Source organism: Hyla sarda, chromosome 1 (genome assembly GCF_029499605.1).
Source record: "Hyla sarda isolate aHylSar1 chromosome 1, aHylSar1.hap1, whole genome shotgun sequence".
NCBI lineage: Eukaryota > Metazoa > Chordata > Amphibia > Anura > Hylidae > Hyla > Hyla sarda.
In genome coordinates this window covers 315,138,647-315,151,136 of record NC_079189.1, presented here as the reverse complement: position 1 = coordinate 315,151,136, position 12,490 = coordinate 315,138,647, and the positions used below count along the sequence as shown (strand labels likewise).

At 42.3% G+C, this 12,490-nt stretch overlaps 1 protein-coding gene across 1 annotated transcript in view; it reads right to left on the bottom strand.

Moving 5' to 3' along the window:
* Positions 1 to 12,179, bottom strand: part of ZCCHC7 (zinc finger CCHC-type containing 7) — a 280,450-nt gene extending 268,271 nt beyond the window's left edge. Inside the window, exons 1-2 of the mRNA XM_056518293.1 lie at positions 12,046 to 12,179; positions 7,787 to 8,460 (exon numbers count right to left, since the gene is read on the bottom strand). Coding sequence (XP_056374268.1) covers positions 7,787 to 8,460; positions 12,046 to 12,053 — 682 coding nt within the window. The 5' untranslated portion in view covers positions 12,054 to 12,179. The remainder of the gene's footprint in view (positions 1 to 7,786; positions 8,461 to 12,045) is intronic.
* Positions 12,180 to 12,490: the final 311 nt, after the last annotated feature.

Here is a 12,490-nt window from a genome sequence, read left to right as displayed (position 1 = left end):
AAAGGGGTATACTGGCTTTAGACATTTTATCCCCTATTCAAGAGGATAGGGGATAAGATGTCTGATCACAGGGGGGGCCCACCGCTGGGACCCCCGTGATCTCCCTGCAGCACCCGCATAATGTGCGGAGCTGCATCTCAAGGCTCAGAAACCGGAGGTTTCCGGGACTGGAGACGTGACGTAACGCCACGCACCCCTTGTGACATCACGCCCCCTCCCTTCATGTCTATGGGAAGGGGGGTAATAGGCACTACGCACCCTCCCATAGACATGAATGGAGGTGTTTCACAGGAATAGCAGCAAAGTGAAGGAGAAAATTCAAAATCTCCATTTTGTACACTAACATGACCCAGTTTTTGAATTTTTACAAGGGGTAAAAGGAGAAAATGACCCCCCCCCCCCCCAAATGTGTAACCCGATTTCTCTCGAGTAAGGAAATACCTCATGTGTGGATATAAAGAGCTCTGTGGGTGCATTAGAGGGCTCAGAAGCGTAGGAGCGATATTGGGATTTTGGAGTGAGTTTTGCTGAAATGGTTTTTGGGGGGCTTGTCACATTTAGGAAGCCCCTATGGCACCATAGGGGCTTCCTTAATGTAACATGCCCCCGCCCCCCCCCCCCCAAAAAAAAAAAAAAAAATAACACACATGGCATACTATTTTGGAAACACCACCCCTCATTGCACGTAACAAGGGGTACAGTGAGCCTTAACACCCCACAGGTGTTTGACGACTTTTTGGTAAAGTCTGATGTGTAAATTACATTTATTTTATTTTTTTCACTAATGCATTTTTTTCCCCCAAATTTACAAAGAGTTTATACGAGTAAATGCCCCTCAAAATTTGTAAACCCATTTCTTCGGAGTATGGAAATACCTCATATGTGGATGTAAAATGCTCTGCGGGTGAACTACAATGCTTAGAAGGAGCGCCATTAGGCTCTTGGAGAGAGAATTTGGTTGGAATGGAAGTCTGGGGCCATATGCTTTTACAAAGCCCCCCGTGGTGCCAGAACAGTGGAACCCCCCCCCCCCCACACACACACACACACGTGACCCTATGTCGGAAACTACACCCCTCACATAATGTAATAAGGGGTGCAGTGAGCATTTACACCCCACTGGCATTTGACAGACTTTTGGAACAATGGGCTGTGCAAATGAAAATGCAGCAGTTCCCGGCTGCTGATGGCAGCCAGGGACCCGCCAGTAATGGCAGACACACGCGATCGCGCGGATGTCTGCCATTAATCCCTCTGCGGGAGTGAGGTCAGAAAAATGCATGATTGAATCGCCTGCAGTGCTGCCACGGCGATCCGATCATCTTTAAATGGTGGATGGAGGTCCCTTCAACTGCCTTCTTCCGGCGTCTTCTGCTCTGGTCTAAGATTGAGCAGACCAGAGCAGAAGATAGCAGATAACACTGATCAGCGCTATGCCCTATGCATAGCACTGAACAGTATTAGCAATCAAATGGGGACTATTAGGCTAGGTTCAGACTACGGAATTTCCGCCTGCAATACCAGCGAAAATGCCGCTTGCTAAAATGTATAGTGTAGTGAATGGGTTTCCGTTCACAAATTCACACACTTCGGAATTTGTGAATGGAAAATCCGCTTGGAAATTTCCGCCTGAAGAATGGGGTTGCTCTTTCTTCAGGCAGAAATCCGCACGGAACACATTGCAGTCTATTGGAGACTGCAGTGTCCGCGCGGTCCTAGCGCCGACTGAAAATCCCCTCCCCCAATAAAAATGTAAATTGTATTAATTATATTTATTTATTAAAATATTAATGTTAATTATCCCATACGTTGAACGGCGTGAACATAAAACAAAAGTCCAAAATTGCTGCTTTTTAACACTTTATTCTAAATAAATTGAATAAAAAAAAAAATTTATTAAAAGTTTTATATATGCAAAAATTTGCCCTCATACCGCCGCTTATACGGAAAAATGAAGTTATAGGTCAGCAAAATAGAGGGATTTTCAACGCACTAATTTGATTTTAAAAAGTTTGCGATTTATTTTTTTCCCCTTCACCATACAGAATCATTAACATTTTAATTTGATCGGACATTTACGCATGCGCAGATACCAAATGTTATTTCATTTTTGGGGGGGGGGGGGGGGGGTAAAATGGCTGTTTAAATTTTCATTGGGGATGTGGCTTTTTCACCAGTCACTGCTGCTGAAAATAAATTAACTTACTTGTAGTATTGCAGAGAGCTGATGAAAACGGCACTGAGATGGGGGTGTTAGGCTCTAGGGACCGTACACTCTGTAATTCAGTTGTGGGAACCATAATATTGTTGTATAGGGGCCTTCTGCTGACTCATTCACTCTGCAGAGAATTCCATGGTTGAAATTGATCCAATGAAAGAATGAACCTGTTCATTCTTTCGGCAGAATTACACATGCACTGCATTGTATTTTTTTTATTTTTTTTTTTTGCCATTCTGCTCAGCTGGGCCATTTTAGGTGTTCACAAAACATATGCAACCAAAAAAATCCTTCTCTACCGGATAGGGAATAACCAGCTGGTTGGTGAGAGTCTGACCACTGGGACCCCCATTGATCCTGAAAACTAAGATCAAGAGCCAAGAGCTAATTATAATTGAAACAGTTCCCTCAGCAAAAATTAGCAGGCCCTTCAAAGATGTCAGTGGACCCATTAATAGAAAATGATACCGCTTACCTAGTGGTGATACACAGAAGTAACTGAGCGGCGTGTGGCAAAGAACAGGTCCATCAGGACACTGGGACCTGAGTAGTTTTAATAATGCAACCTGGGTTTGGAGGGTCCCAAAAGCCTACAAAAGTCAGATAATGACAGTGGGTTCAACAGTGATAATAATAAAAGGGGACCATGATAGCAGGCTGTATATATGCCGCAGCTTAGGCATCGACCGATATCGTTTTTTTAGGGCCGATACAGATAATCGGTGCAGGTTAGGGCCGATAGCCGATATTGCGGTATAAGTTATCGGCTATTTAACCCCCTGCGACACCGCTGCAGATCATTGATTTAAAGCGGGCGCTTTAAATCAATGATCTGCAGTGGCTTTTGCGGGGCCATAGGCCGCCGCCGCCCGCTTCTCTCCCCCTACCTGTCAGGGTGGTCCGGGCCATCCATCCTTCCTTCCTGTAGTGTCCGGGTGCGTTCCAGGTGAAGAGTGAACCGGTCCGGGCCGTCTTTCTCCGGCGGTCATCTTCTCCACTCCGGGCAGGCTCCGGCCTAGTAACGCTGCATAGACGCCGCTGCGCAGTGGCGCCCGTGCGCAGCGACGCACCTGACGTCACGGCGTAGCGGCGTCTATGCAGTGTACTAGGCCGGAGCCTGCCCGGAGTGGAGAAGAAGGACAGCCCGGACCGGTTCACTCTTCACCCGGAATGCCCCCCGGACACTACAGGAAGTAAGGATGGATGGCCGGATCACTCCCATTACGGGTAAGTTTAATTTTTTTATTGACTCTGAGGGTGGGGGAGGGGCCCGACCGGTATAGCGGTATGGGCAAAAATCCATACCGGTATACCGCCCAGCATCACGGTGGGGGGTGCGACGCGGTGCGGTGGGTCGGGGGTGCGGTGCGGCGGGCGGGGCATTATCGGCTTATCGGCAAGGTAATTGCCGATACCGATAATGCCCAAAATCGTGATTATCGCCCGATTATATCGGCCATACGGATAATCGGTCGATCCCTACCGCAGCTTACCTAATGATATTACAAGTAGGAGACGCAACAGTATAAAGATAGGGCCAGGTCCTTCCAGATGCTGGACCAAGTAATGGGGGATCAATGTTGCATCAAGACCTACTGCAAATAGATACAAAAATAAGGGACAGAAGCCAAACATTCAGTGCCATTGAAAATAAGTTGTTCCGATCTGATATAGCTTTGAATGTAAACTCCAGTGTGAGCCACGAGGATGCCGTCTACTCCATAGCGGGGTCCCATGGCTTATATGCGCAGTAAGATGCGTCACTTCCGGAATTGTGGAACGCAGTCTGCTCTCCACAGTGACGCCATGTAAATGACCGCTGAACAACTATGATACAGTGGCTCCAGTGTGCTTAACTTCCGGTACTGTGGAACGCAGACTGTGCTCCACAGTAACGTCACAGCCTGTTTGGGACCGCTGCCTACCCAAAGCACAGTAGGCCCAGTGCGCTCCATCCCGTATGATGTGACGTGAATGCAAAGGGGGGGGGGCCCTAGTGCACCCACAGAGCACTTGACATACACATGAGAAATTGGGTTACAAATTTTAGGGCGATTTCTCTCCTTTTACCCCCTTGTAAAAATTCAAAAACTGGGTCTACAAGAACATGCCAGTGTAAAAAATGAAGATTTTGAATTTTATCCTTCACTTTGCTGCTATTCCTGTGAAACACCTAAAGCGTTAACACACTTACCAAATTTAATTTTGAATACTTTGAGGGGTGCAGTTTTTATAATGGGGTCATTTATGGGGTATTTCTAATATGAAGGACCCTCAAATCCACTTCAAAACTGCCCTGAAAAATTCTGATTTTGAAAATTTTGTGGAAAATTGCTGCTGTACTTTGAAGCCCTCTGATGTCTTCCAAAAGTAAAAAAAAAGTCAACTTTATGATGCAAACATAAAGTAGACATATTATATATGTGAATCAATATATTATTTATTTGGAATGTCCATTTTCCTTATAAGCAGAGAGCTTCAAAGTAAAAAAAAAATGCTACATTTTCAAATTTTTCTTCATATTTTTCATCAAGTATCGACATTTTTTTACCACTAACAAAGTAGAATTTGTCACGAAAAAACTCTCTAAATCAGAAAGAAGAGTAAAAACATCTAAGAGTTATTATTACTTAAAGTGACAGTGGTCAGATGTGCAAAAAATGGCCGGGTCCTTAATGGGTTAAGGACACAGCCAGTTTAATTTTCGCCATTTTGTTTTTTCCTCCTCGTCTTCTAAGAGCCATAACTTATTTTTCCATCTACAGACCCATATGAGGGCTTATTTTTCGCATGACCAATTGTACTTTGTAATGCACCTTTTAGACTTTATCCCAAAATGTATGGTGCAACCCAAAAATTATTTTGTGGGGAAATTAAAAACCCAGTTCAACGTTAACAAAATAGCACTGATAAGTAATATCAGCGATCTACTTCTCTGGTGTGGAGTTGCTGGGAGGCAGGTGAGGGGAACCTCCAGCAGCCATCTTGACTCATCAGACCCCCACTATTGCTTTGCAGGTGGTCCAATGAGTCCCCCTGAGCTCCAATAATTCTGCAGATGCCATGCTCAGTATTAATCATTGCACCTTGAAGGGTAATAGCAGGCATCACTGATTTCTACCATTTCTACAATTACTGGCAGATCCCTGTCTGCGGAACCCACCGTGCATGAAGAGAGCACAGCTCCTGCGCTTGCTTTAGGTGTGGGCTGTAAATGTATGTACGTGGTGTGTTAAGTACCAGGGCACCAGGACATACATTTACCTCCACTGTCCTTAAGGGGTTAGTATAGACTATAAATAAAAGGTTGAAACCTAGAATTAATCTGCTGTGTTGTGTATTCTGGTGCAGAACCACTGCACGATTTGGTGCAGATTTTCCGCTGCAAAAATTTGTCCGCATCCTAAAGTAGCTCCCCCAAGGGCTTATAATTAGCCCATTTATCTCAGAAACGAAGAGTCACAGCTTTCTCTCATACTCTCTTAGGCTATGTTCACACAGAGGAATATGTATGTGAGGAAAGAACGGGTGGGCATTCCGATGCACTAGGACTGCTCGGAAGCACGCCGTCTTCATAGACTGCAATGCATTTCCAAGTGGAATCTGCAGAAACATTGAATCTGTTGGTTCAATGTTTCTGCATTGGTCGACACCTGGTTTCAAAAACTTAAAAGAGGGATACTACAGTGATATCGCTCTTCTATCTTTTGCCCTGGACTACTTCTTGCTTCTAGAACATGTCACAATGCACTCTGCTGTTCATTGGCCGCAGCGATGTCCCACCTCAGCCGGTGTTAAGCAGCAATGTAATGTATCAGGCCCAGGAACCAGGAAGAAGGCCAGACCCAAAATATTACAATGCTGCTCTGCCAGTCTCCAGCAGAGGTGGGACATCGCTGAGGCCGGCGATTAGCTGAGTGTAAGGATTTTAGTAAGGCGTTTGACACTGTCCCACATAGAAGACTTATCAATAAACTACAGTCATTGAGCTTGGACTTCAATATTGTTGAGTGGATTAGGCAGTGGCTGAGGGACAGACAACAGAGGGTTGTAGTCAATGGAGAATATTCAGAGCAAGGTCTTGTCACCAGTGGGGTACCTCAGGGATCTGTACGGGGACCAATATTGTTTAATACCTTCATTAGCGATATTACAGAAGGTCTCGATGGTAAGGTATGTCTTTTTGCTGATGACACAAAGATATGTAACAGGGTTGATGTTCCTGGAGGGATCTGTCAAATGGAAAAGGAATTAGGCAAACTAGAAGAATGGTCAGAACTCTGGCAACTGAAATTTAATGTGGATAAGTGCAAGATAATGCACCTGGGGCATAAAAACCCTCAGGCAGAATATAGATTATTTGACACAGTCCTGACCTCAGTATCTGATGAGAGGGATTTAGGAGTAATTATTTCAGAAGACTTAAAGGTAGGAAGACAATGTAATAGAGCAACAGGAAACAATAGCAGAATGCTTGGATGTATAGGGAGAGGTATAAGCAGTAGAAAGAGAGAAGTGTTCATGCCGCTGTACAGAACACTGGTGAGACCTCATTAGTAGTATTGTGCGCAGTATTGGAGGCCGTATCTCCAGAAGGATATAGATACTCTAGAGAGAGTTCAAAGAAGAGCTACTAAACTAGTACATGGATTGCAGGATAAAACTTACCAGGAAAGGTTAAAGGACCTTAACATATATAGCTTGGAAGAAAGAAGAGACAGAGGGGATATGATAGGGACTTTTAAATACATAAAGGGAATCAACACGGTAAAGGAGGAGAGCATATTTAAAAGAAGAAAGACTACCACAAGAGGACATCGTTTTAAATTAGAGGGGCAAAGGTTTCTGAAGTAATATCAGGATGAATTACTTTACTGAGAGAGTAGTGGATGCATGGAATAGCCTTCCTGCAGAAGTGGTCACTGCAAATACAGTGAAGGAGTTTAAACAAGCATGGGATAAGCATAAGGCTATCCTTCATATAAGATAGGGCCAGGGACTATTCATAGTATTCAGATTATTGGGCAGACTAGATGGGCCAAATGGTTCTTATCTGTCGACACAGGGTGACGTGCCGTGTTGAGTGGGAGGACAGGAGAGAGATTTTTTTCTCTCTCTTATTTGCAGCAGCCCAAGCATATAGGGATAAATACATTCAGCAAAGTACTCTTAACAAGATCATAGAAACCCCAATTTTTTCGATATGTGGTGGGTCCCTAGAGCTGAACTCCTACCAATTAGATTTGATATTTCATACATTTCTCGTTAGTATTACCTAAAAATACAATTATTAATGGGGTATTCCGTTAAAAAGACACCATCACAACATCTCTATGTTAGTTCCACTCCTGGTTTGGGCTAAAAGGAACAAACAAAACACTGATAAAATACTTACTAAAATACTTTATTAGCATTTAGCGTACTGAACCTTTGCCAGCTTATTCTTAACGAGATTAGTTTTTTTTTTTTTTTTACCTTTGATTTCTATCTATATATGCTTATTTATTTGCGTTTTACCCCCTTAAGAGGTATCTGAGACCTCCAATACAATTTTAAAATTTCACAAACCTTCACTGGAACCACATCTATTGCCTTTAAGATTCAGCTGAATGCTAGTGTCCCCATCTTCTCTTGTACTTCCCAACAACATCCAATTTTCCACATCACTTTGGTCACTATCAGATGTTAGAAACACTTCTTCATTGATCTCCAAATTTTCCTCTTCTGAACTTCCTCTAATCACAACAACTTCCTGCACAATCCCATCTTTGTAACTTTTTCCAGAGCGTGGAGACTTTGCCCCTTGCAGTTTGGAAAACTTTTTCCCTCCAGGTAATGCTTTAGGAGTTGACTGATTCTCTGGTCGTTGTATCGGTGACAAGAATTTACTCTTAATTTTGGAACTATATACGCTGTCTTCTTCTAAACAATCAGAAAGAATGACCACTGCAGAAGAGTCTGAAGCCCTTATGTCATCACTGTCAGAGATCACTATCACAGACGTCCTTTTACAAAAGTCGGTCTTCAAGTTGTGCATCTCCACTGCAGCAACATCCTCTTTCCTCTGATCATCTAGTTCATCAATGTTCTCCTCACTGACATTTTGGGAATAGTGCACCTGGCTATAAAGGTAAGCCTCCACCTCACTGTCAATGCTCTCGTCACTGGAAGACTCTTCACGGTACAGTTCGTCTTCATAGGCACACGGGTCATCCTCATCATTAAACATCTTGCAGGTGGCTCTGTAGAAAATTCAACAATACAGATTAAGCCAAAAATAGGGTGCAGCAATAACCTCTGCTTTATTGAAAAATATATATATATATAGTGCATAGACATTTCTCAGCATCTTTGCACAAACAAGGATTCCTCAGTTTATTACTGTTCCTGACTTTCTAATGGCTGCATATACGGCAGTCAATAAGTGATAACTATACATTTCAGAAAGTATTCCTAAGCACTTACAGGTCATTAATACAACTGAATTGTATCAGGTAGTAGGTTTTCAAGTATATATATATATATATATATATATATATATATATATATGCGTAAGAAGAAAAAAAGTCAGGCACAACTGAACTGTAGATTGCAGTGGTGTGTTATCTGGTGATTTTCTCCATGAATACAGGTTACAAGTGTCTGGTTAATGCGGCTGGGTGGTTCTCTATGTCCTGTAGACTTGCAGCAACTCACATTAGTGTACGGGTCACTCGCCACTATGTCGGTTGAAAAAAAAAAAAAAAAAAACTCTTTATTCTTCAATCTTTAAAATCATCTCATGACAAAGTTACAGACGCAGACAGGTGGGGAGCTGTGCAGGGACACGAGAGGACAGAGACGACGGCTCCGTTTTGTTCTGCTTCCTCTGTATTGCAGGTGAACTAAATACAGGCGAGTAGGGGAGGGGCTACCACCTTACACCTTTTGTGCATACAAATAAAGTTTTTACATTTAGTAAAATGGAAAAATTACATGTTAAAAACAATTCTTTTACGATCTACATAAAAGGGTCTGAATTCAGCCCTGTCATTCAAACCCCCTGGACCTAAGGCCCCCGTACGCAAGATCCATCTAGTTTCATATTTAATCTGTTGTCTCTATCCCTTCTATTTTTCTGAGCGGGTATATGCTGAAGAACTTGAGGACCCTCGCGTTACCATCGTGGACCTCAGTGACATGTTTAATTCATTTCGGGACACCTTTCCCTGTATTCAGGGAGTACAGGTGTTCCCGAATCCGGGTAAACATATGACGCTTCGTCTTTCCAATGTAAAACATGTCACATGGGCAACAAATGCAATATACTACGTAACAGGTCTTACATGTGATAAACTGCTCTATGCGAATTTCTGTCCCTCCTAATCTAATGAAGCTAGTGTTCATATTTTGGGTGGCAATAAGCGCATTGGCCACATGCATGGTTCCATGTCACTTTAGATTTGGTCAGCCAGTTGGTGCGGGATGCTTGCGTTTTCAATGCGTTTTTCCCTTGAATTTTCTTAAACAAATCCCCTACTGTGCGATTGCGCTTAAAAGTAATAATGGGTTTGTTCCTGGCTCTTATGCTCAAATCGCTATCTTGTTCTATAATATTCCAATTCCTGTATATCGCTTGTTTGATAATGTTGTTAAGTGGTGTATTAGAGAAAGAGAAAACCTATGTATATCCCTGTCTGTATGATTATTAATGTTCTGTTTCTTTATTTTTAATAGCTCCTCTCTTTTAAATTTTGGTGCTTTATTGTATGCCTGTTGTATAATATTTTCTGTCTCAGACGATTTTTTAGATCTTCAGCTTGTTTTTGATAATCTATTTCTAGCGTATTAATTCGTTGAAGTCTTATGAACTGGCTGTATGGTAAACCTTTTTTCATTTGAATGGGGTGTGAACTGTCAAAGTGTCATAGTGTATTTTTAGCTATGGGTTTGCGGTATCCTGTGATGATTATTTTCTCGTGTTTGATGGAAATAAGGATATCAAGGAACTCTATTATATCTATCTATCTCCTCCATAAACTGCTGATAATTTCATATTCATCATGTTAACAGTATTTAGGAAATTCACAGCAGTTTATGGAGGAGATAAAAAAAATGTTCTTTGATACCCTTATTTCCATCAAACACGAGCAAATAATCATCACAGGATACCGCAATTTAGCCCCTTTATGTAGATCGTAAAAGAATTGTTTTTAATATGTATTTTTTCCATTTTACTAAATGTAAAAACTTTATTTATATGCACAAAAGGTGTTCAAGGTGTAAGGTGGTAGCCCCTCCCCTCCCCTACTCACTTGTATTTAGTTCACCTGCGATGTAATGGAAGCAGAAGAGACCAGAAGAAGTTCCCCGGGAACAAAACGGAGCAATCGTCTTTGTCCTCTCGCGTCCCTGCACAGCTCCCCACCTGTCTGCATCTGTAACTTTGTCATGAGACGATTTTAAAGATTGAAGAATAAAGAGATTTTTTTTACCGGCATAGTGGTGAGTGACCCGTCCTTTCTTTCTAGGTACACTAATATATAGCTAGAAGATGCCATCGGTGAAGTTTGTGTCCTATAACACCCTCCAAAAGTTTGTGCAAAAGGGGGTCAACATGCTCCTCTGAACACAGTCAGATATGACTTATATTACTGCAATGGGACTTTAACAGACTACCACAAACATCTCCTTTTAGAAAATAGAGAACCTTACATTAACTTGGTTTCAAGGATAGAAGGAGATAACAAAAAAAAACTAAATATCCCAATACAGATATAGGATGCAACAACTATACATAAGGGCCAATTTTTGACCTGTATCCGGTTTCCTGACCGGAACTAAAACCGTAGAATACTACGGTTTTAGGTCCGGTCACAAAACTGGATACGGGTCAAAAATGCTCGACTCCGGTCGGCTCATTAAAGTAAATGGATTTCAGCGCCGGTCCAGCTGGGGTACGGGAGTGCCCGGTTTTCCCCTCCCCCAACCGGATCCGGCAACTGTAGGCTGAAAATGAGGTGTGAATGCAGCCTAAGCAGTGGACAGCGCTTTCTTCCATGTCCTGGGCAGTTTCACATTTATGTTGTCACAATGTTATTCTTTAAAGGCTTGAAAAAAGTTCAGAATAGTTTTACCTTAATACTGTGGTGCTGGTCATACTATAACCAGGTTCCAATTAATTATATTCAACATTATATAAAAATTCAAATCCTTATAATGTTTCCCTTCTTTCTCTCTCTTCCGTTTTTTTATAATTTTTTTTTTCCTTTTCAGCTATTATCCTCTGGTGTTAATCAAACCTCTCACTCCCACCCCCGTTGTTTTTCTCTTCTGCCACTGTCAACCATATTTCTTCATATATAGTTCATTATGGCACCCACATTCTGAAGCGCTGTCCATAGCTTATCATATAAACACACACTGTATATTTGTTTGTTTCTTTAGCATGATTTGGGGCTTTTATATAGCACTGTTGTTTCTTATATACTGTACATTCCATATATATGATATAGATGCTGACATTATAATAAAGTACATTACAATAAAGAACACATCTCCAGATTCCAGGTCTGGCTTCATGTCCATATTTTCTTTTCATGCATGGAACCTCCATATACTCATAACGTAGCCCTGTACTCATAAATCCTTTACAAACAAACATTTTCCTTATTGCTAGGGGGCTGGACTGTAAAAGCAGGAAATCCATAACACAGCACAAAACATATAAACAAAGTAAAAAATAACAGATGGAATAATTTAAAAAGAATAGTGAACTGCTGCCTGCCAAACACTGACACCTCCTCATATACAAAGAGATAAGTGACATGATAAAAACGTGTGCATACCCAAACATAAAGCAGGCAGCAAAGACACTGGGCTAGCACAGCACAACGTGGCTACTAAGGCATGCTGAGAGTTGTGGTGTCTCACGAGCCACTGGCTGCTGCTCACTGTCCTGTATAAAGCCGTCATATCCCCTAGTATACTTTACATATGTTACCTGACAGATGATATCCTAACAGCCTGCTGCACATGGGGTCTGACAGGAAGTAACGAAGGGAAACATAAATACGTCCTGCTGCACGTGGGAACCAGTGTCACCGCCACATAACCCCCCGGAAACAACATACACTTCTGCAGTTCCGCATTCAGGAAAGGAACAGGATGGTCACTACAGTGTGGTCATGTGACCGGCAGAAATGGGGCGGGGCTAGTTATTATACTGCTGTGTGCAGACTAGAACGATCTACAACAGTCAGGCTAAACGTGAAGGTTGTGTGCATGTCTTGG